General features: G+C 41.7%; 1 protein-coding gene across 1 annotated transcript in view; it reads right to left on the reverse strand.

The window, feature by feature from the left end:
* LANCL3 (LanC like family member 3) overlaps positions 1–20,800 on the reverse strand; it is a 90,292-nt gene extending 69,492 nt beyond the window's left edge. The window contains exon 1 of the mRNA XM_028113543.2: positions 20,213–20,800. Within this exon, the coding sequence (XP_027969344.1) occupies positions 20,213–20,785 (573 nt within the window). The 5' untranslated portion in view covers positions 20,786–20,800. The remainder of the gene's footprint in view (positions 1–20,212) is intronic.
* Between the last annotated feature and the right edge of the window lie 211 nt (positions 20,801–21,011).

Genomic DNA, 21,011 nt, shown 5'->3' on the forward strand with positions numbered 1-21,011 from the left:
CTTTTAGACCAGTAACAAACATGCAGAATGGTACTGGCCTGCAAGCTACACTTTGAGTAGCACTGGTCTAGACAAAGTCCTTTCCCTTTAACAAAGGAACTGTAATTTTATCGATTCTAAGATGCACCTATTTTCTACATTTTAACATCTCTGAAATTAGAATGTGTCTCAGAATCACTATCCGTCTGGAGGCAGTAGGACTCCGCTCTAATGGTCTGTGCATGTGCATCAAAACGTCTAAAATGGATGTCAACTACTTGGAAAAAAAATGCCAGAGACAAAGTAGAACACTCTCTTAAGAAATGCTGCATCATAGTGCTTTTGATGGCACAGGGGGACTACATGTTGTGGAAAATCACAGACCATCAGTGACTCAAAGGAGAAAGTAATTCAGACCTGTTGAACTGTGAATGTGAGAAAGTTTTATGAATATCATAACAAATTTATTTTGCTTGTATTTTCCTTTTAGGTATACACAAGAGTGATCTATGATAAAAGCCAATGTTTAAAATAGCTCTAAAGAGAGTTCTTTCAAGAAGTATAAAATCCTGATAAAAAGTATTGTGTCTGTTTAATGGACTGGTTTTTCTCTTTCTCATTGGTACATAAGCAAAATGCATCTTATAAAGGACAAAAATCTTATAATTGATTAAATTCTGCATATCCTTCACAAGGCTTACTTGCCAATACATAGACTCAAATACAGTAAGGGAAGCCCCAAGTTCCCCTAAAAAAAGTAAAGCAAAACAAAAAAGTTGAGCTGAAGTATATGTGATAAGCAAGGGAAGGCTATCCTGAAGGCTAATGTTGGTATCTCCTGGATTAAGCTGGGGACCCAGGAAAAAGGCCAAAGGGGTTCCAGGCTGACAGTATTCCTGAATCCCAGACGGAGCAAACACAAATCTCTGTAAGGAAGCGCCCTCTACTTAGACACCACATATTAAAATCAACCAAATGTGTGTGCATGGTGAAAGACCAAAGACCCAAGGAAACAAGCCACCATGAGTGACAATATGCCGAAACAACAAACAAGAAAGTTAGACCACCAAGGATTTCCAATATTTAAATGAACAGATACTGTATCCCTAACAAATGCATTAAATGTTCCAAAAAAATGGTAAAAATCACGAAACTTAACAAGCCATATGAAAGCTCGGGAAAGGTTCACCTGGAGCTTACAGAAAAGAAAAATACAATTGACAGACATAAAACTCAATGGATGGGCTGGTTAAACAGCAGGTAAAACAATGCTCAAGAGAGATCGGGTGAACTGGAAGATAGATTTGAAGAGGTTACCTAGAATGCAGCACAGAGAAACAAGGGAATGGCAAATGTGAAAGAGAGGATAAGCTAAAGGAAGTGATACAAAAGGTAATGTGTGTCCATTCGGATCCCAGAGGGATACAGAGCCCTGGTTCTCTACCTTGGCTGCACACTGTTATCACCTGTGGAACTATAAAACTATTGATGCCTAGGTCCTACTCCAGGAGATTCTGATTTAATTGTTCGAGAGCACCACCTGAGCTTCAGGCAGTTTTTAAAGTTCCCCAGGTGATTCTAATGTGCAGCCAAGGTAGAGAAGCCGTGATACAAAAAGTGGGGAACATCATGAACTCAAGTTAGTCTTCTTAGATATAAGACCAAAAGCACAAGTGACAAGTGAAAAAGTAGATAAATTGGGCTTTATAAAAATTAAAACTTGTGTGCTTCATTGATATAGTTAAAAGACAGCCCACACAATGGGAGAACATATTTGCAATTCCTATTTCTGATAAGGGCCTTGTGTTCAAAATATGCAGACAACTTTTGCAATTCAGTAATAAAAAACAATTAATTAAAAATGGGCAAAGGGTGGAAAAGACATTTCTCCAAAGATGTGCAAATGGCCAATAAGCACATGAAAAGATGTTCAAAATCATAGTCATCAGGAAAATACATATCAAAGCCACAATTCTATACCATTTCACACCCACTTAACATGGCTATATTCAAAAAGTCTGATAATATCAAGTGTTAACAAGATGGTAGAAAACCTAGAACCCTCTTATATTGCTGATGTCATGGAAAATCGTGCAGCTGCTTTGGAAAAACAGGCTGTCAGTTTTTTAAAATGTTAAATATAAAGTTACCATTTGGCCGAGCAATTTTATTCCTAGGTATATACCCAAATGAAAACATATGTCCACAAAAAAAACTGTACAAGAATGTTCACAAAAGCATTATTCACAATAGTCAGTAACTGGAAATAACTCGACTGTCCATCAGCTGAAGACAGGGTAAATACAATGTGATGTAGCCATACAATGGAAAATTATTTGGCAGTAAAAAGGAATGAAGGAGTAATATATGCCAGAACCTGGATGGACCTTGAAAACATTTTTCTAAAGAAGCCAGTCACAAAAGGCCACATATTCTATTATTCCATTTGTATGAAATGTTCAGAATAGGCAAATCCATAAAGACAAAAAAGTTGACTAGGGGTTGCCTAGGGCAGTGGGGGTAGGAGGAGGAATTGGGGATAATGGAGGAGTGCTAATTGGCTTCGGGGTTTCCTTTTGGGGTGATAAAAATCTTCTAAAATCGATCATGGTGACAGTTGCACAACCCTGTGAACATATTAAAACCACTGAATTGTGTATTTCACATGTGTGAATAGTATGGTATGTGAATTCTATCTCAGTAAAGTTGTTAAAAAATAGAGAACAGGTAATATTTGAAGGGACAACAGCTGAGAATTTTCCAGAACGGATTAAAGACAAGAATCCACAAATACAAGCAGCACAACAGAAACAAGTAGGGGGATTACAGTGAAATCTACTCCTAAACACACGGTGGTGAAACTGCAGAAAGCCAAAAACAAAGAAATCCCTGGCAATCAAAATCCAGAGGGGACTGTGAACACATTGAAAGCATCATAGCATTAACTGCCAGGGAACGGAACTTCAGAACAAGGGACTACTCAGAAGGTACCACGTTTGGCCTGAAATCTAGGGAAAAAAAACGCCAGGCAGTAACAGAAATCAAAGCGGTATTGTTTTTTGATTCACATTTGGACAGGAACACAGCTTGCCTGATGGAAAACACAGAATGCTTTAAGCTTCAAGGCTAAATGTTAAAAGCCATTTGACAGAGTCGTTTTACTTAGAATCTCGAAGAAGTCCCCGGCACCAAGAGGAAGAACTGGGGACTGTTCCCTCCTGCAAATGCTGATGGGGAGTTATTTACGTGTAGGTCAATGTGCAAGGGCAGAAATCAGAAATGGTTGTGCCATACCGGCTGCCACCTTGCTCATCAAAAGCTCACGCTAAGATGAGGAGAAATATTAAGTCCTAGTATGCTGTGTAAAAATTCAGATTCATATTTCCTTCTCATTTCTTAGATTTAATTATCTCCTCAGATATCTGCTTATTTGCTATGGGAAGGGTTTGATGAGGTATTCATTCCTTAGCTGTAGTAAAACTGCCTTACTGAAAACTGCCTCCTATACATACACGGTTCATAAATATTTAACAACTGTTTGAGGGACGGTATTTTAATATGCGATTAAACTGACAGTTTTCTTCACTAAGTTATTTTCTTCTTTACAGGAAAAGCTTAAGTCCTTCAAAACAACAAAAAAAGGCATTCTAATGGCTGATTAAGTGTCTACATCTGTCAACGTTTATAAAGCACGAATGCAAATTTTAAACAAAGGGAGATAAAGGTTGGAAAACATGCAGGAGGTTTTATCACCCACATGAATATAAAAGTAACAGATTATTTTTAAAAAGCAAAACAGAAAGCTTTTTAGATGTCAGGTATTACACAAGTCCAAAATTACAGTTTCCTAAAAGCTATCTTTAATGTTAACAATCAGAGAGTTGTGTGTGTCAGCCCAGAAATGCCTAAATGGATCATTTTGACCTGTCACAAGCTGGGTCAATTTCTCATTTTGTAATGTGAAAGTGGTAGAATTTTACCATCCTTTGGCTGTCACAAAGCTGATTGTGACTGAAAATATGCCAATATTCATGACTAACCAAGGATCCTGTCCATCAAATACTTAATCCTAAGTGGCTCTGCTGTCAGACCCATAAAAGCTACAATGCATTAAGGTAAGAGCTGCTTTTACAACGTGGGTTGCTCCTTCTGGAGCCTCAAATAAAGGGGGTTATTTACTTTCATAAAATTAAAAGCATTTCTTCTCTCCTTCCTTCAGTAAGTATTAAGAATCTTCTGTTTGCCAGGCATGTGCTTATTATTCAGCTCAGTAGTAGTAAGGGAGTGGAGATTAGCGGCTCACAGTTGCCCCAGGTATGCTGCAGGAAAGGTTCCCTCGAAACGTGTAGGATGAAAACAAACATGAAATGTGCAGTGAACGGTACACCCAGAAGGGCAAGCAGAGATGCCGGGGGGAAAGGGATCGATTAAGAAAAAAGGCTTGTGAGAAAAATAACAAAGGCAACTCACAAAAATAACAAATGTGGTATTAGAAACTTTCTGCTAAGGATTATTTATCTCACAAGTTGCCATCTACGTTAGATCCTCACTCATTAACATCCGTGCTGGTCTTGAGCATCACACTACAGTTGACAATGCTCAATTTGGGCACTTCTCACCTGTACATGAAAGACTTCCAGACACCTCCTGAGTTTTCAAGCTGCTGTGAGGAATCGGAGGTGGAGGGCGGGTGAGAGTGAGCAACTAATTCAGTCCTGAATCTCCAGGACAGATTTTGAGGCTCTGCCAACTCCCTCAAGGGTTCTCTCCATAAACTGCAACACTTATCTGCCATTTGGTTAACATTTATCGGTATATTTAGTGAATGGGGAGTTTTGTTTAACACTAATGGTACCACCAGCCCAGGGCAGCAGAAAGACCACGACCTTGGAGAAGAACATGAGTTCTAGACTAGATTCAGTCCCTTATCAACTGGGAGCTGTAAGTCCCATAGGTAAACTCTAATTATATCTCTTGTCTCTTTCCAACTGGTTAGTTCCTATCAAAAGTATTGTGCTTGGAAATGTTATCTTTATCTTACTTATCAACCCTAATATCCTTGGGAAAGTTACTTAACCTCTCTGCAACGTTTTCTATTTTCTATTCCAAAAATGGAATAATATCTAACTCGAAGAGATACTGTGAGGATTAAGTGGGACAGTTTATGTGAAAAGTACTGAGCAGACTTAATGTTCTATATAATTATTAGTTACCATTGGTTGCAATAACTTGGAAGCATTTTAGGATCTTGGAGCATCTTAGAGACACTGCCATGAAAAAAAATGTTATTCCTGCTCTGTTTTATGTAAGTGGTTCAGCCAGTCTTTACTGTATTCTAATCATCTTTTCACTTTTAATTATTTTAACTAGGTTCTCTCCTCTCCTTCTGGGGTAGAAGCTTAAATGTAGCTCTGATCCTCATTTTCCTCAATACTTTATCAAGGAAGGCACATGAAATTGAACCAGATGAAGATTTTAATTGACACAAAGCTATTCGACCATTTAAACTAATCAAGTATCATTACATCCTAATTTAGTATGACTTCTAAGGATATAAAGGATATATCAAGCCATATTTTTGTTTTTTTTTTAAGATTTTATTTATTTGAGAGAGAAAATGAGACAGAGAGAGCCTGAGAGGGGGGAGGGTCAGAGGGAGAAGCAGACTCCCCGCTGAGCAGGGAGTCCGATGCGGGACTCGATCCCAGGACTCCAGGATCATGACCTGAGCTGAAGGCAGTCGCCTAACCAACTGAGCCACCCAGGCGCCCTCAAGCCATATTTTTGATGAGGAAGAATTTGTTCACAAACTTTACCTATAAATGATCACATTATTTCATTACTAGGTAACATTCCATAAATATTCTCTCAGAACATTTTTGAATCACTGAGCAGGAACAGCATAAATGTGAAGAACAGAACAGAATATGGAGAAGTCCAGCTAAAAAGCACAAGTTTAATTTAAAAAAGTTATTTTCTTGGTATTCATATTTCTCAAAAAAATACATGTGCGTAGCTTAAAAAAGGAAGAGTTCCTTAAAATAATATCAGACTCCTGCCCCCCACCCCTCTCCATCCACATTCTGTTCCTCTGAGACAAAAACTTAAAACACTTGTATTTTTGCTACTTATCTTCATATTTCTTCTTATACAGCTATAACCTGGCTTTTCCATTTTAGGTGCTATTAATCTCCTAACATGGAAGATGAAGATTTAGCTCTTATTACCTCTCCATACATACATTCCCTTTCTCAAACACCCTAGTTATATTACATCTTTTACCAAAACAGTATTTGGTTAAATCGATACTCAGCAAAACGGGGTACAATGATTACCATTTCCTTTCTCCTAGTTTATCCCACCTCACAGTTAATAACTGCTTTTTGTTTTTATGTTGTTCGGTTTTCTGTCTGTAATAAATGCACACCCAAACTTTCCAACTGACCTACAAAACTCCCCTAGGTATATCCAAACACATCAGGTAAGCTTTCTATTTTTTTTTTCCTCTTGGCAACATCCCAGCTGTAGCTCTGCTTCAGTACTCACTGGCTGCCTTCAAGGCTGGATACCCAGCTGTCATTTGGGGCTGTCTTTACCATCACTCTGGAAGTTTCCTATCATTTCACCTGCACTGTGGCTCCAGATTTTGAGATTCCCGCATTTTCCTATTTCTTGGTTCAGTCCCCCTTTACAATGGACCAATATTTTATATATATATAGATAGGTATCTATCTATGTATATATATATATTTTTACCAGTTATAAAGTTGTTGCAGTGTTCCAGATGGTTGCTGGTTTATTTACAACCTCTGGCCTCTAAGTTCTTTTAACACATGTCTTGTGAAGCTAGATTATTTCTGTCTAATGCTTTTGAAAGAAAAAAGAATGTTTTGAAAGAAAAAAATGTTTTGATTTTTCTTTTCAGATTTTGCAAGGTTATTTTTTTCTTACTCTTACACTTGATCATTTTGGTTGCTATAGAATTCTGGCTGATAAGTAATTTTCTCTGTGAATTTTGGAGGCCTCACTCCATTGTCTTGTAGCTTCCTAAATTGCTATTCAAAGCCCAATGCTAATCCTTCTATGGAACCAGTTTTGCTTTTATCCTTGGAAGCCTTTACAATCTCTTCTTTTTCCATCCAACGTGTTGGTGGGCCCCTGAAATCTGACAACTCAAATCTTGCACCTGTGAAAAATGCTTTTGAGTCCTTTTTGTCATCTTTCCATTTACTTTGTTCTTGTTTATTGGGACTACTAGACGGAGGTTGGACTTTCTCTAATTAGTCTATTCTCTTTTTATCAGTCTCATTGTCTGTTGGCTGAACTTTCAGGGACATTCCCTCGATTTAATATTCTAATCCTTCTACTGAATTATTTTTACTTCTGCCATCATATTTTTAATTCTGAAGAGTTCTTTCTGTCCTCAGAATATTGCTTTCAATAACATCCTGCCTTTATTTCATACATGTGATCTCTTTCCTCTCTGGCAATATTAATTATAGATTTGGGCACTCAGGAAGTTTTCTTCTGCTCCCAATATTAACTGTTTACCCCAAGTTTGGCTTTCCTATATGTTGTGATCACTGTGTTTCACATCAGATGCTTTCTTCAAATGTCTTCTGACAGGTCCTATTTAAGAGTCTCAACCTAAAAAGCTCATTGGGAACCTGGGGTGGGGGAAGAGTGCTAGCCAATTGGTGGCATTGACTATAGGGTGACAAGGCAGTGTAACTGCTTTGTCATTGGGAGGGGATACACCTACAAATGTCAGTATTTGTGGTTATTTTTGTTGAATCTATCTGACAACCACAGACCGTCCTTCAGCCTGCCCACTCTTGGTGGGTGAGTGTGTCTGCTAGTGTGCTGGGGGCTGGGTTGAGAGGCTAGGCGTGTAATATGGTGGGGGTGTGTGTCTCACCATTCAGCATGTAATGTTGCTATTTTCAGCAAAGTACCTCATCTCTGCCCTTGACTGTGACCTGGCCCTCAAAGCTCAGAACTTCTCTAATTCAGTCTGTCAAGAAAGTGATTATCAAGGCTTCTACTAAGGTCTGGAGGGCCCCCATACACAAACTGGGTGTTCCTACCCAATCCCCTCGATCCTCTCCACTGAGTCTGTGAATCCACTTCCCCCCGACCATGTCCATATGTTTTACTTCTAACAACCCTCTAACAACCCTGTTAGAAGGCCTGCAGCCTTCTTCCAGGGTCCAACTTTTAGGCTCCAAGAGCCACAGTGGACACATGCCAACAGAGTGGACATACCTGTGAAGATGACAGCCCACACCCCCAGCTCTAGTGAATCACTGGTGCGAGAGTGTGCTCTAGTCAGGACAAACCCTGTGATATAATTTACACTGCAGAGCTCCCCTAACAGGATGAGACAGAGCTGGGACTCAGCCTAAATCTCACCTTTGCTTGGCTTCCTGCACTTTGCTCTTGCCCCCACTCCTCCCATACTGGTTTCTCCTAGAAGCACTTTTTAAAAAAAAAAATAATTTATTTCTTAGAGAGAGAGAGAATGAGCAGGGGGGAGGGGGAGAGGGGGGAGAGGAGGGGAGAGAGAGAGGGGGAGAGGGGGAGGGGGGGAGAGAGAGAGAGAGGGGGAGGGGGGGAGAGGGAGAGAGAGAGAGAGAGAGAGAGAGAGAGAGAGAGAGAGAGAGAAGCAGACTCCCCGCTGAGCAGGGAGCCTGATGCGGGGCTCCATCCAGGACCCTGGGATCATGACCTGAGCCAAAGGCAGATGCTTAACGACTGAGCCATCCAGGCGCCCCTTAGAAGCACTTTCTTAATGAAGCACTTCCACATCAGTCTACAGCCCAGAGTCAGCTTTTGGAGAACTAGCCTAATATCATCATCTAGTTGCATGGGTTTGGGAAAGGATCTAGATGTCTAATCATTCTATCAAACTTGCAACTAGTTCTTCCATTTTCAGACCTGACTCAAGTCCCCACACTACCATGGGTTTTGAGAACCTCCCATTCCTGAACGTTTCTAGCATTCCAGGAAGCCGTGGCTTCTGGAAGTTTGTGACAATTGTAGAACACTCTCCTGTACTGCCATTTCTATTCAATTTTAAGTTATACTTCAGTGACACCTTCAGCTTCATAGTGTCTATTCTTCCCAATGTCTTAGGTATAACTCACTTTTCTCTTAGCAGTGTAAATGTTAGTAGAAAAACATGCAGAAGTCTGACCTGACTTAAAGCCCTAGAAGTGAAGCAGTTCTATAGTCAAACATGGGTTAAACAACTTTACCAGCTGTGTGATGACAGGGAAGTTACTGAACCTCTGAGTCACATAATAGGTCCTACAATATGCTTATCACAGTGCCTGTCATACAGGAAGTCCTGTCCTTTTGAGTTATTTTCTGGTGGTGATAACAAGTTTGTGGTACTATCACACTATGCCTTCACCTAGTTCTCACCATTTCTGAGATGTTTGCTCAAGGTTAAGGGAATAATCTAAGGCAGTGGTTCTAAAAATGTAGTCTCCAAATGAGCAGCAGCATCCGGAAGTTGTTAATAGTGCAAAGTCTCAGGCCCCCCCTCCAGACCTACAGAATCAGGAACTCTAGGGATGGAGCCCAGCCATCTGTGTTATAACAAGCCCTTTAAGGGATTCTAATGTGTGCTCACATGTGAGAAATACCGACCGAAGGCCACAGATCAGAGACAAATAGAACAGACCCCCATAAAGATGAAGGCCAAGACCTAGAGCCAGTTAGTGTGGTATTGAAGACTGTAGGCAGAACTAATGAATATACATAACCACTCAATGATTAGTGATAGGAGGAAGTCACAATTATCCTTTTATTATTAGAGCAATATAAATATTAAGATCATGATATAAATGAATATAAACAGGAGTTAGGAGCTAAAGAGTAAAATGTTGATATAAGTTTGTAGAATTGACAGTGAGCCTATACTACATAGTCTTGAAATGCAAATAGAAAAGTGCATTAATGCAAGAAAAAAACGTAAGTTCTGGGCCCAGAAGCTTAAGAAACACTTGAAAGAATCGTTAATTGTATTAATCCTTTTCTGAAACAAGCTACCAAATATACATGATCCGGAACATTTGCTGAGGAAAACTCATTTGATGTTGTCACTTCACCAGGGATACAACTATTGAAATTTGGCTCAAATTCTGAATGAGTGCCATGCAAGCAAATGATCCTTAGAAGCAAAGATGACAACTTAAGAGAGTTTGCTCAATCTGCCACTCAGATTCTGGGGGAACAGACCAAGAAACATTCCACCATCACTTGCATAGCAATTTCCAGTAGCTGAAAGCCAATTAGGCGATTTACTCCGAGGAGCACAAGTCAGAGACACAGGAAAGCCAATTCCTAGAATAAGTCTGCAAAGGGCCTGAAATTTTCAGAAGAGAAAAGAACAGCCCTTTTCCCAGAGAAAGCAAAGTGCAAAGGGCAGCACGCATAGGTTCGTCTTTCAGGGCTGATGACCAGCCGCTCGATTTACTCTGACACACAATCTCTCTGAGCTGCTCACCTTCATCTCCTGGGTGGCATAGCAAAAGAGGTTTCCCTCCAGCCCTACGGCCTCTGTGTGAAGATCTCAAAGCTCTGCTGTTGTGATCGGGGGCAGAGCAGCTCTGAATGCCACCACAGGGAACGTTAGACAGACTGGCTGAATGTCCAAAAACCATACCTATATTATTTAGCCAGCACAGAGTCTTGCTTCACATTAACAGTAAGCATACTGAAAACACTAATAATGGCTGACTTAGAGTCTTTACTCTGTGCCTAACAGACCCTCTGCTAAGCACATTACGTGCCCATTCTCATTGGATCTTCATAACACACCTATAAGGTGAGTGCTGCTTGTACTACATTTCGCACATGAGGAAATTCAGCCTCAAAGATGCTATGAAACTTGGCTAAGGTCAACCAACGATTGTGGTGGAGCCAGGATCCAATCCCAAAGCTATCGGACTCTGGAAGCTCTGCTCATTAAACTGCCTTCATTGAGAGTCCAACCTATTTCAACAGTTGCAATCTGTGATGCACGTGCAATTCTCTTTGCCTCACAAGGAAAGAACATTTCAAACAGTAAGGTTATGTTATTGAAATGTGCATGAGGATAATACTTCCTTTCTGGTTGAGTGCTGGATCTCTTCAGCCTTAGATAGCTGTAAAGTCTGTTAGGAATGTGGCTCCCTCCTAAAGTCATTGTATAAGTGGAGATTCAGCTGGTCCCCATAGTGAGTGCTTTGAGATTGGTGATGTTTTGGTTGCCATGGACACCAGATTTCAACACACCACTGAGCACAGGAAATCCATTCCATGCAAAGCAATGGAGCCAGCAGATGGGCACAGTGACAGCTAACTGCACATAGTGCTATGACCAATATTTGTTTTGCCACCTCTAATTTAGATGATGTTCTCACCCATCAAGTCTGTAAGACTGCCTCTCATCTGAGAAACAGCTTCTTTATGGCCCAGGTAGCAACACTCACACTTCAACGTGTCAAAGTCATTTGTTTGTCTGGGTTGTTGGATGGGTAAAGCTATTCAGAAAAGGAAACCTGATCTTAAACAAAATACTTTCTTGTTCAGCTTGCGAAAAGATGGATCAAAATGACTTCCTGAAAATTTAACTTGTCCAAGTGGCTAGCACCCCAAAAGTAATGAGTCTGTTAACTTGGTGGGTTTCCCTAGTAACTCAATCCATAAAGAAAATAATTAGGCAAAGATAAGTGGTACTTATATATAAATAATTCATGGAAACATGTTTTTCTTTGGGACAAACCAAACATCCAAGGCACTGTACTTAATGAATATAGGTCAGAGATCAATCAGTGAAAGTCAATCATGAAGAAAAACACTTGCTTGACCACACCACAGATTGTTGGCCAGTTTACCAAGAGACCATCCCCATGTGGGGATATTAAAGGACCTCCCTGCCACATGGAGGAAATCTGTGCGTTTTGTAGGGGCCAGTCACATGACAAACATCACTCATTAAATTAACCGACAAAAATGAAAACAGCCAAGTTAATAAAAAATTAATACAACCTGTCATTTTCACATTCAGAGGTCAATAAATACAGTGAAATTCCATTAAAACAACCTCTTATAGAACACTGGGAGGTTAAGTTATTGGCAAAAAAATTCAATCCATTTAAAAGAATTTTTACTATGCACGTTTCCCCCCAATTTATTCTGTAATAAGAAAATTACAAGCCATGTTCTCGCCAAATAATTACAATGCAAACAATAAGCTTAGATTTTAGTGGAATGTATTTAATAGATGAAAAGGTATAAATAAATTCTAAGGAAATCTGCATTACTGAGGTTAAATCACTGTATCATAAAAAAGAAAAAGGAAAAGGTCTAAGCATTTTCCATTTAAATTAATTTAAAATGGGGGCAGCACTACTTTATATCACACAGGTAAATTTAATTAAATGATTCTAAAATGGGAGTGGTTCCTTAAACAACAAAATCATGTTTTTTATCTGATCTGGCAATGTAATAAAGTGTCTCTTCTATTATTATGAACTAATTTAAAACTGCTGGAACTTGGTCTATTTGGGCCTTTAAAGAAATTCTAAAAAAACAAAAAACAAAAAACAAAAAAAAACCCTTGTATATATAGTGCAAAATTATATTTATCAAGAAGAAAAAAAGGAATCCATGCATTCATTCACAGATTGTTAACAGAGTTCTTAAACCTACAAGGAGATGTGCCTGCTCAGCAGGGAGTCTGCTTCTCCCTCTCCCTCTGCCTGCCACTCCCCCTACTTGTGCTCTGTCAAATAAAATCTTTAAAATGAAATAGAAAATCTAGACAGACCAATAAGGAGTAAGGAGATGGAATCAGTAATCAAAAATCTCCCATCAAAGACAGACCAGGACCAACTGGTTCTGAAGAATTCTACCAAGCAATTAAAAAAGAATGTCAATCCTCTCAAATTCTTCCAAAAAATTGAAAAGGAGGGGACACTTCCAACTCATTTTATGAGGACAGCATTACCCTGACACCAAAGCCAGATAAAGGCACTACAGGCCAATACCCCTAATGACTAAAGATGCAAACATGTGCAACAAAATACTAGCAAACCAAATTCAACAACACATTAAAGGATCATACAACATGACCAAATGGGATTCATCCCTGTGATGCAAAAATGGTTCAACATATGCTAATAAATGTGATATAGCACATTAATAGAAGGAAAGACAAAAAAAATCATAGGATTATCTTGAGACATGCAGAAAAAGCATTTGACAAAATTCAACACCCAATTACGATAAAAACTCTCAACAAATTGGGTATAGAAAGAACATACCTCAACATGATCAAGGCCATATAAGAGAAGATGACAGCTAACATCATACTCAATGATAAAAGGTTGAATGCTTTTCCTCTAAGATCAGGAACAAGACACAGGGGTGCTCACACTTACCATGCCTAGTCAACATAGTACTAGAAAAAATACTAAAAGACATGAAACCAGACATGAAACCACAGAAGACCCTGAATAGTCAAAGCAGTCCTAAGGAAGAACAACACAGTTCGAGGCATCACACTTCCTGATTTTGAACTATATTACAAGGCTAGAGTAATCAAAACAGTATGGTACTGGCATAAAAACAAGACCAATGAAAGAAAAATCAAGAGCCCAGAAATAAATCCACACATATGTGGTCAACTAGTATCTGACATGGGAGCCAAGACTACTCAATGGAGACAAGATAGTTTCTTCAGTAAGTGGTGCTAGAAAAACTGAGTAACCACTTGCAGAAAAGTGAAATTGAACTATCTTACACCACTCACAAAAATTAACTCAAAATGGAGTAAAGACTTAAACATAAGACGTGAAACTGTGAAACATGAAGAAAACAAAGAAAACGCTCCTTTACATTGGTCTTAGCAATGATTTTCTGGATAGGACACCAAAAGCACAAGCAACAAAAGTAGAAATCAGTAAATGGGACTACATCAAACTAAAAAACTTCTGCACAGCAATGGAAACTATGAACAAAATGAAAAGGCAACCTATGGAATAGAAGAAAACATCTGCAAAATATATTTTGAAAAAGAAGCTAATATCCAAAATATATAAACAACTCCATACAATGCAATAGCAAAACAAACAGCTTGATTTAAAAATGGGTAGAGGACCTGTATAGACATTTTTCCAAAGAAGACACACCCATGGCCAACGGGTACATGAAAAGGTGCTCAACATCATTAACCACCAGGGAAATGCAAATCAAAACCACTATAGGATCTTACATCACCCCTGTTAGAAGGCTATCATCAGAAAGACAAGAACTAACAAGTGTTGGTGAGGATGTGGACAAAAGGAAACCCTTGTGCATTGTTGCTGGAAATGTAAATTGATAGTCTGGAGGTTCCTCAAAAAAGTAAAAATAGAACTACCCTACTACAATCCAGCAATTCCACTTCTAGGTATTTATCCAAAGGAAATGAAAACAGGATCTCAAAGAGATGTATGCATCCCCATGTTCGTGACAACATTATTCATAACAGCCAAGGAAGTGGGAGGTCATAAGACAGACCTTGCCAAGGGGCGTCAGGAGGCAGACATTTTGGTATCCACTCAACAGCTTCTCCTTCTTCCTCTTTCTTGTCAGAACGTGCATTCAATGATCCAGGTTAAAAATGAAGGACACTAGTCTTCCCAGCCTCCCCTGAAACCAGAAGTGGCCAGTGACTAAGTGCTGGACAATAAGGCAGAAGGGAAATTCTTCAAGTATAAAATGTTTTATATGATTTTTTTTTAAAGATGCAAGAAAAACGCCTCAGACCCTTCCTTTCTACTTTAGTTGTATGGGAACATAATGCTTGGAATGACAGTAGCCATCCTGCAACCCTAGAGAGCAGGAGGCTCCTACACAGAACTGCAGAGAAAAAGGTTGGAAAGGGCTTGGGTTCTGATGACTTTCTCGAGTTGCTGGACCAATCTGTAATGGCCTAGCTCTACACCCCTTAGAAAGTGAGGTAATAAATGTTCCCATTATTCAGATCACTTTTTATTGGACATTCTATTATTTGCAGCTAAAAGCATCCCCACTTACACAGCTGCCAACCACCTGCCTTAGGAATGAGCCCAAGACCCAATTAACAATCTAGCAATAGATATATATAATTACAGCAGGAAGATAGATTCCTTGTATTCGGTACGATTTTCTATAGGATGTTCAGAATCACTTTGATTTTCTGTTAGTAGATGCAAAACGGAACAGCATTGATTCCATTAAGCAGCTACTGTGTGCCAAGCACTAATACTAGGCACTTTATCTAAAGTGAGTCACCACAGCAACTTCCAGACCAGCCCCCTTTGGCTGGGGAAATAAAATCACATCTGTATTTCCTCAAATCTCATTTAAACAAGTTAGCATTTCCTTTCATTACAAATGCAGACCACAAACCACCCAAGTACTTGTGACTTTGCCACCTATAAAAATCACAGCTATATTCCTATCACACTGCAGTTGTTGAAGACAGCTCGAAATATCATTGACCCTCATCACTCTTTCAAAGGTACCATAATCCTTAGGCTTGCTGCAAAATCTTATTTAACGTGTTAATAAACACAAATTCTACTCATCACAATTTTTTAAACGTTTTGGTAACTGGCTTCCTTTGTAATCCTAAGTGATTTTATGCCCCTAAAAATGATATTCTAAGAGGTATCGATGGCGTCACCAGATTTACAAAGGAGTCCTTGGCACAAAAGGGGTTTAGGCCCCCTGAAACTAGTGCCCCTTGTGACTGTTCAATCTGCTGTCCATGCAGAAAACCCGGTGATCTTTTTTAAAGGTAAGATGAAGACATAACCATTTAAACCTGAAACAAGCCCCAACTCCTGACTGACCTGGCTCTGCAGGATCTGGTTTGAGCTGGCTCAAGGCTCCTACCTGGCTGGGGGCTCTCCCATCCCTCTAGTCCTAGCTCACTCTGCACCCATTATGCAGACAGCCTTCCATTTCTTTGAAATCTCCAAGCAGATTCCCACCTCAGGGGGCTTCAAACTTGCTGTCTCCTCTGCCTGGAATGCCGGCTCTTAAAGCAGCAGCTTTGTGCTCAGGCTTCAGTGATGAACCAGGACATCACCTCCACAGAGACGTCTTCCTCGCTACTGTCTGCCAAGCAGCACCCCTCACCTCTCCTATCCTGCCCCGTCCCCAGGTATTTCCTGTTTACTTCCTTCAGAGCACTTGCCACAACATAATTATATTGACTTTTGTTCACTACTAAGTCCTGGCATCTAGCAAGGGGCCTGGCACGTGTAAAAACCTGACATTCATGGAATGAAGGAATTAACGACAGAATTAAGTGAAAAGGAAGCTATCATTCATCCATTTCACAAGTGAGGAAATTGAGGCTCCGACATGTTAAATTATTTGTCCAAGGTCATCCAGCAGCAAAGTTATTATTTTAACCGTGGTCCCTAGGCCTCCCCTTTATCCCTCCACCATTTCTTTCTAAATTCCTTTCCCTGCTACATTTTCACCCATCTGGAAAGCAGAATGGACCCAATATAAGTTTCTATGGTATGATTTCATAGGACTTCAGTGCCCCATTGCTCAAGGATATCTGCTTAACAAACCATCAAAACTACTTCCCTTGAGTATTTTCAGGAGAGCCAAATTGAACAAAACTATATTACCTGGTTAGAGTGACTCTTCCTGTTGCTGTCTCTCTACGTACATTGACACATGTGTTTTCTCATCTCCGATTCTTATCAATGCAAACAATAAAATCAGGTGGAAGGAAGACAAGTCAAAAAAGGGTAGACTAAGGAAGAAAAAAATTTAAACCCCAAATTAAACGCTAGTGTGAAGTATATAAGGCACTTTACACCAGCTTATGTGGGCAATTCTGGCCATAGGCTTCCTAGTAGCCAGCCTCAAGCGAGAAACATGTCAGTTATGTGACATATTCTGAAGATTTAAAAAAAAAATCAATTTCCAGGAAGAGCACAACTATTTCTGTACTCTAAGTACTGAGAGACATTCCCCTTGTGGGTCCTTATAATGAAAGCATGATAGGATAATCAGTATTCTCAACTACAACCTTATAAAAAAATATATCAAGCTTCAGAGAATGGTGTCTTATAGCATACATAGCTTAATAGACATGACTGGTATGCCAAAACCTATGCAGCACGGCATTGCCTTGCTCTTCAAAGTGTGATCCCTGGACCAGCAGCATCACCTGGGAACTTGTGAGAAATGCAGAATCTTAGGCCCAATGCCAGGCCTGCTGAATCAGTCCATATTCTATTGACAAGATCTGCAGGTGATTCCCGTGAAAGTTCAAGTTTAACAAGCACCAGTCTAAAGGTTAAGCTTGATCTGAGGCAAAATTTCCAAGAAAGTGGTATTCATTTATTCAGGCAACACATATTTACTGAGACTTTGGTGGCAGGAAAGAGTTCCTACCAATAGGACATATTCCTACCAGTATGACACCAAAAGCACAACCATAAAGGAAATATTGATAAATGGGTCACCATTCAAAATGAGTGGCAAAGCAAGCCATAAACAATATTTGCAATAATCCCAAAAGAAAAGGTGAGAACCTGAATATGTCCCAGGTACCATCTTAACGATGGGAATATAGCAATAAAATAAAAACTCTACATGTATAGAGCTTACCTTCTAATTGGAAAAGACATAAACAAGCAAAATGGAACAAGTAAAGGGCATCAAGTCGGGGGACAAGGTTGCAGTTTCATAGAGGGTGAACAGGGAAGGCTTCACTGATGAGGTGGCGACCTATACAAGGTCAAAGATATATATAAAAATAGCTAGGGGAAGAGTACTCCAAGCAAAGGGAACAGCGAGTACAAATACCCCGAGAAAATAAATGCTTAAAACAGCAAGAAGGCCAGTGTGGTTGAAGCAGAGTGAGCAAAAGTGTAATAGGTATGCAGGGGGGCCAAATCATGTGGGGCCTTCTCGGCCATTTTAAAGCTCTGAGAAAGATGAGAAGTCACTGGAGGAAAGGTAATAGGGAGCCACTGCAGGATGCTGAGTGGGGAAATGGCATAATGAAGTGCTTTTAAGATTGGTTTCTAAGAGATAAGTGTAATGGCTTGAGAGAATCCAGCTGAGTATATTGCACTAATCCCAGTAAATGGGGATTCATTCATTCATTGATTTATTAGGTGCGAAAGCTGAGCCAAGTAGTGCGGAGAGGATCTAGACTAGGGTGATAACTGAGGGAATTGCCAGAGGAAAGTAAATATAAATGACATTGGAAGGAAAGAAACCCAGGACACAATAACAGATTATTTATAGAGAAATGACAGAAGTTGGCAACTCAATTTAATCAACATTTATGGATCTACTGAGGGCAAAGCCCTATGCTGGCTAGGATGCGGGAGTGGGGATGGCGCAGAAGACTTATTTTCCCCGCATAAGGGCTTCCAGCCAGGCGTGCTTAGCCCCTGCCCTGCACTTTTCAAGCCTGAATTTCTCAGATTACTGCAGCTGAGGCTGGCACTGAGACTAGCTTATTTGCTCAGGTTAAGAGCTGTTTTTTTGGGGGGGGGGGGCAGTGGTTTAACCCTCAGAACTTGTTCTGTCTCCTGGGAGTAGGGGCCAAAGCACCTCAAATTGATTAGTATTAAAAGACAGATTTGGTTTGGCAGGAGGGCAGCAGAGACATCTTAATAAATGTCTTTTTGGATCAGCGTTGCCCGCTGGCCCTGGGCCACCAGTTTTGGGGCAACGAGTCCTTGAGGTCTGTTTCCACTTGTATGACCTGATGGGTCTCCCACTCTTTGCCACTCTATTCTGGAGAGAAGGCCCCAAGGCACAAAAAGGGAAAGCAGGGGGGGAAAAAACCCCCGAATTTGAAAATTGCCTACCACCAGACAGCAAGGTCTGAGGAGCAGATGCAAATGTAATGCAAATGATATGTAAATAGCCCTGTGGCCTTCTGAAGGGTTTTACACAACTGGAAGGGCTCTTGGGGAACTGCTAGCAGATAAGTGACTCAGAAGCAGAGTGAACTATTTCAAGACAACTTTGTCACACAGATCTTTGCTGCCGTTCTAACACAGTGCACAGTCTTTAGTGATGTTTTTCTCACTTGGATCAACCTCACCTGCTATAAATAAAAAAATCAAGTCTGCCTCTGTTATCTTAGAAGTTATCTAAGTTAATTACACTTTAAAAATACTGTGTACCTTTAATTTTTCTTCAAACGCCTCTTTCACCCAAATAAAGTCATGTTCAATGTGTCACTTCCTCCCTAGAACAATATTTGGCTCCACTGGGTTATGAATGAAAATGCCTCGCTTTCAGTTCTAGTTACTATGATCCTTTGGAGGATTTTTTTCCCCCCTACTCCACAGGAACTGGCACATTCTCTTCTAATAGCCACATGCTGTATTCAAAGTGAATCCAGGAAAAAAAAAAGAAACAACCAAACCCATATGTAGTTGTGAAATCCAATTCACTTCAAGGAGCCACTGGAAAGCTATTCATTAAGAAAACCTGCCCTATTAAGCACGCTGTCGTCTAGACAATCCTATCTACGCGTTTTAGAATGAAAACTGCACATTCGATTCCAATGGGGTAAACTTCTGTCTACATTTATGCATTTAAAAGAGGACACCCCCATCAGATAGGCATTTTAAAAGAGCCCTGAAATGAACTTAAGAGTAAGCAACCACAGTCAGCACATCAGACCCGCAGCTGGGCAGTAATTCTGGGTTACAGACCGAGGCGCGCGCGCGCGCGGGGTGGGGGTGGGGGGCGGTCGCCAAAGCCATTTACCTCCACGTTAGCGATTCGAACAATGATAGCCTAACCAGCCCCCCCAAACTTCCAATACTCTTAACATTCGAGGGTGCTTCAGCTTTTTGACAAGAGGGTCAAAGGAAGGGAAATCCCTTTCATTTTCAAGGTTTTTGTTTTTTTCTCCCTCACTTGAAAGGGCCTCCAGGAAGCTGTTGGGGCAGAGGCGCATCTGGGGAGATGCCACGTTCGGTGTAAAACAAAGCGCAAAGACGGGGAATCCCAACAAATGAGAGACTGAAAAAGAGAGGAGGGAAGACGGACAAAAACAGGAGGTGAACCTCTGGAGACTGAGGAAACGACAGCGCCAGACAGAGTAACAAAGAGAAAGAGAAGAGCCGGGGGCGCTGCTCCCGCAGCCGGGAGTCCGGGGAAGGGCCGGGCAGGCGGCGAGCGCCCCCCCGCGGCCGGGGCTGCCTCTTACCTCCTGGGCGAGTTTCTGCTTGAGCACCAGCGCGGCGCACAGGTAGCCCGCGCGGCCCACGAACAGCTCGTCCGAGCCGCACTCCAGGAAGGAGACCGGCGCGCAGACGGCGCACAGAGCCCGGAACTTGCCGAGCGGCTGCACGTAGTCGGACCGGCCCAGGGCGTGGTACACGAGCGTGGCCACGGCGTACACGCCCGCTCCCCCGAGCAAGAAGGCAGCGCGGGTGTCGGCGTCCGGCTCGCCCCACTCCTCGGCGCGGGCGCACGCGTCAATGAGGCGCTTGGCCGAGCGCAGGTAGCGCTCCCGGGCCCCGGCAAAGAGCGGGCTCTGCGAGACGTGGTAGAGCATGTAGGCCACCCCGGCCACGCCGCCGTACAGCCCGCCTTGGCAGCTGCTGGCCGCGGCCGCCGCCCCCCGGGCCTCAGCACCGCCCCCGAGCGGGGGCAGCTCCTGAAGGATGCGCTCGATGGTGGCGGTGACCAAGGGCGCCACCGCCTCCTCGCACTGGCCCGCCAGCAGACTGCCCTGGTAGTCATCGAAGCGGTTGGCGAAGCAGCGCTTGGTGTCCATGCTGCTGCCCGTGCCCCCCAATGCCGGGCCGGGGTCCGCTGGAGGGCGCGCCCTGCAGCCCAGCGCACCACCTCTCGCTCACGGAGGCGCTCGGCTGGCCGTTGATGCGGCGGGGATGGAGCAGGGAGGCTGAGACGGGAGGTGACTAGAGGAGGCGGGCGCGAGGAAGAAGCACGGAGCGGATTGCCAAGTGGGGCACCGGGCTGCCGCGAAGCTCCCGAGTGGC

This window comes from Eumetopias jubatus, unplaced genomic scaffold, assembly GCF_037043125.1.
Source record: "Eumetopias jubatus isolate StellerSeaLion01/CBP00866 unplaced genomic scaffold, mEumJub1_p1.0 scaffold_11, whole genome shotgun sequence".
Taxonomy (NCBI): domain Eukaryota; kingdom Metazoa; phylum Chordata; class Mammalia; order Carnivora; family Otariidae; genus Eumetopias; species Eumetopias jubatus.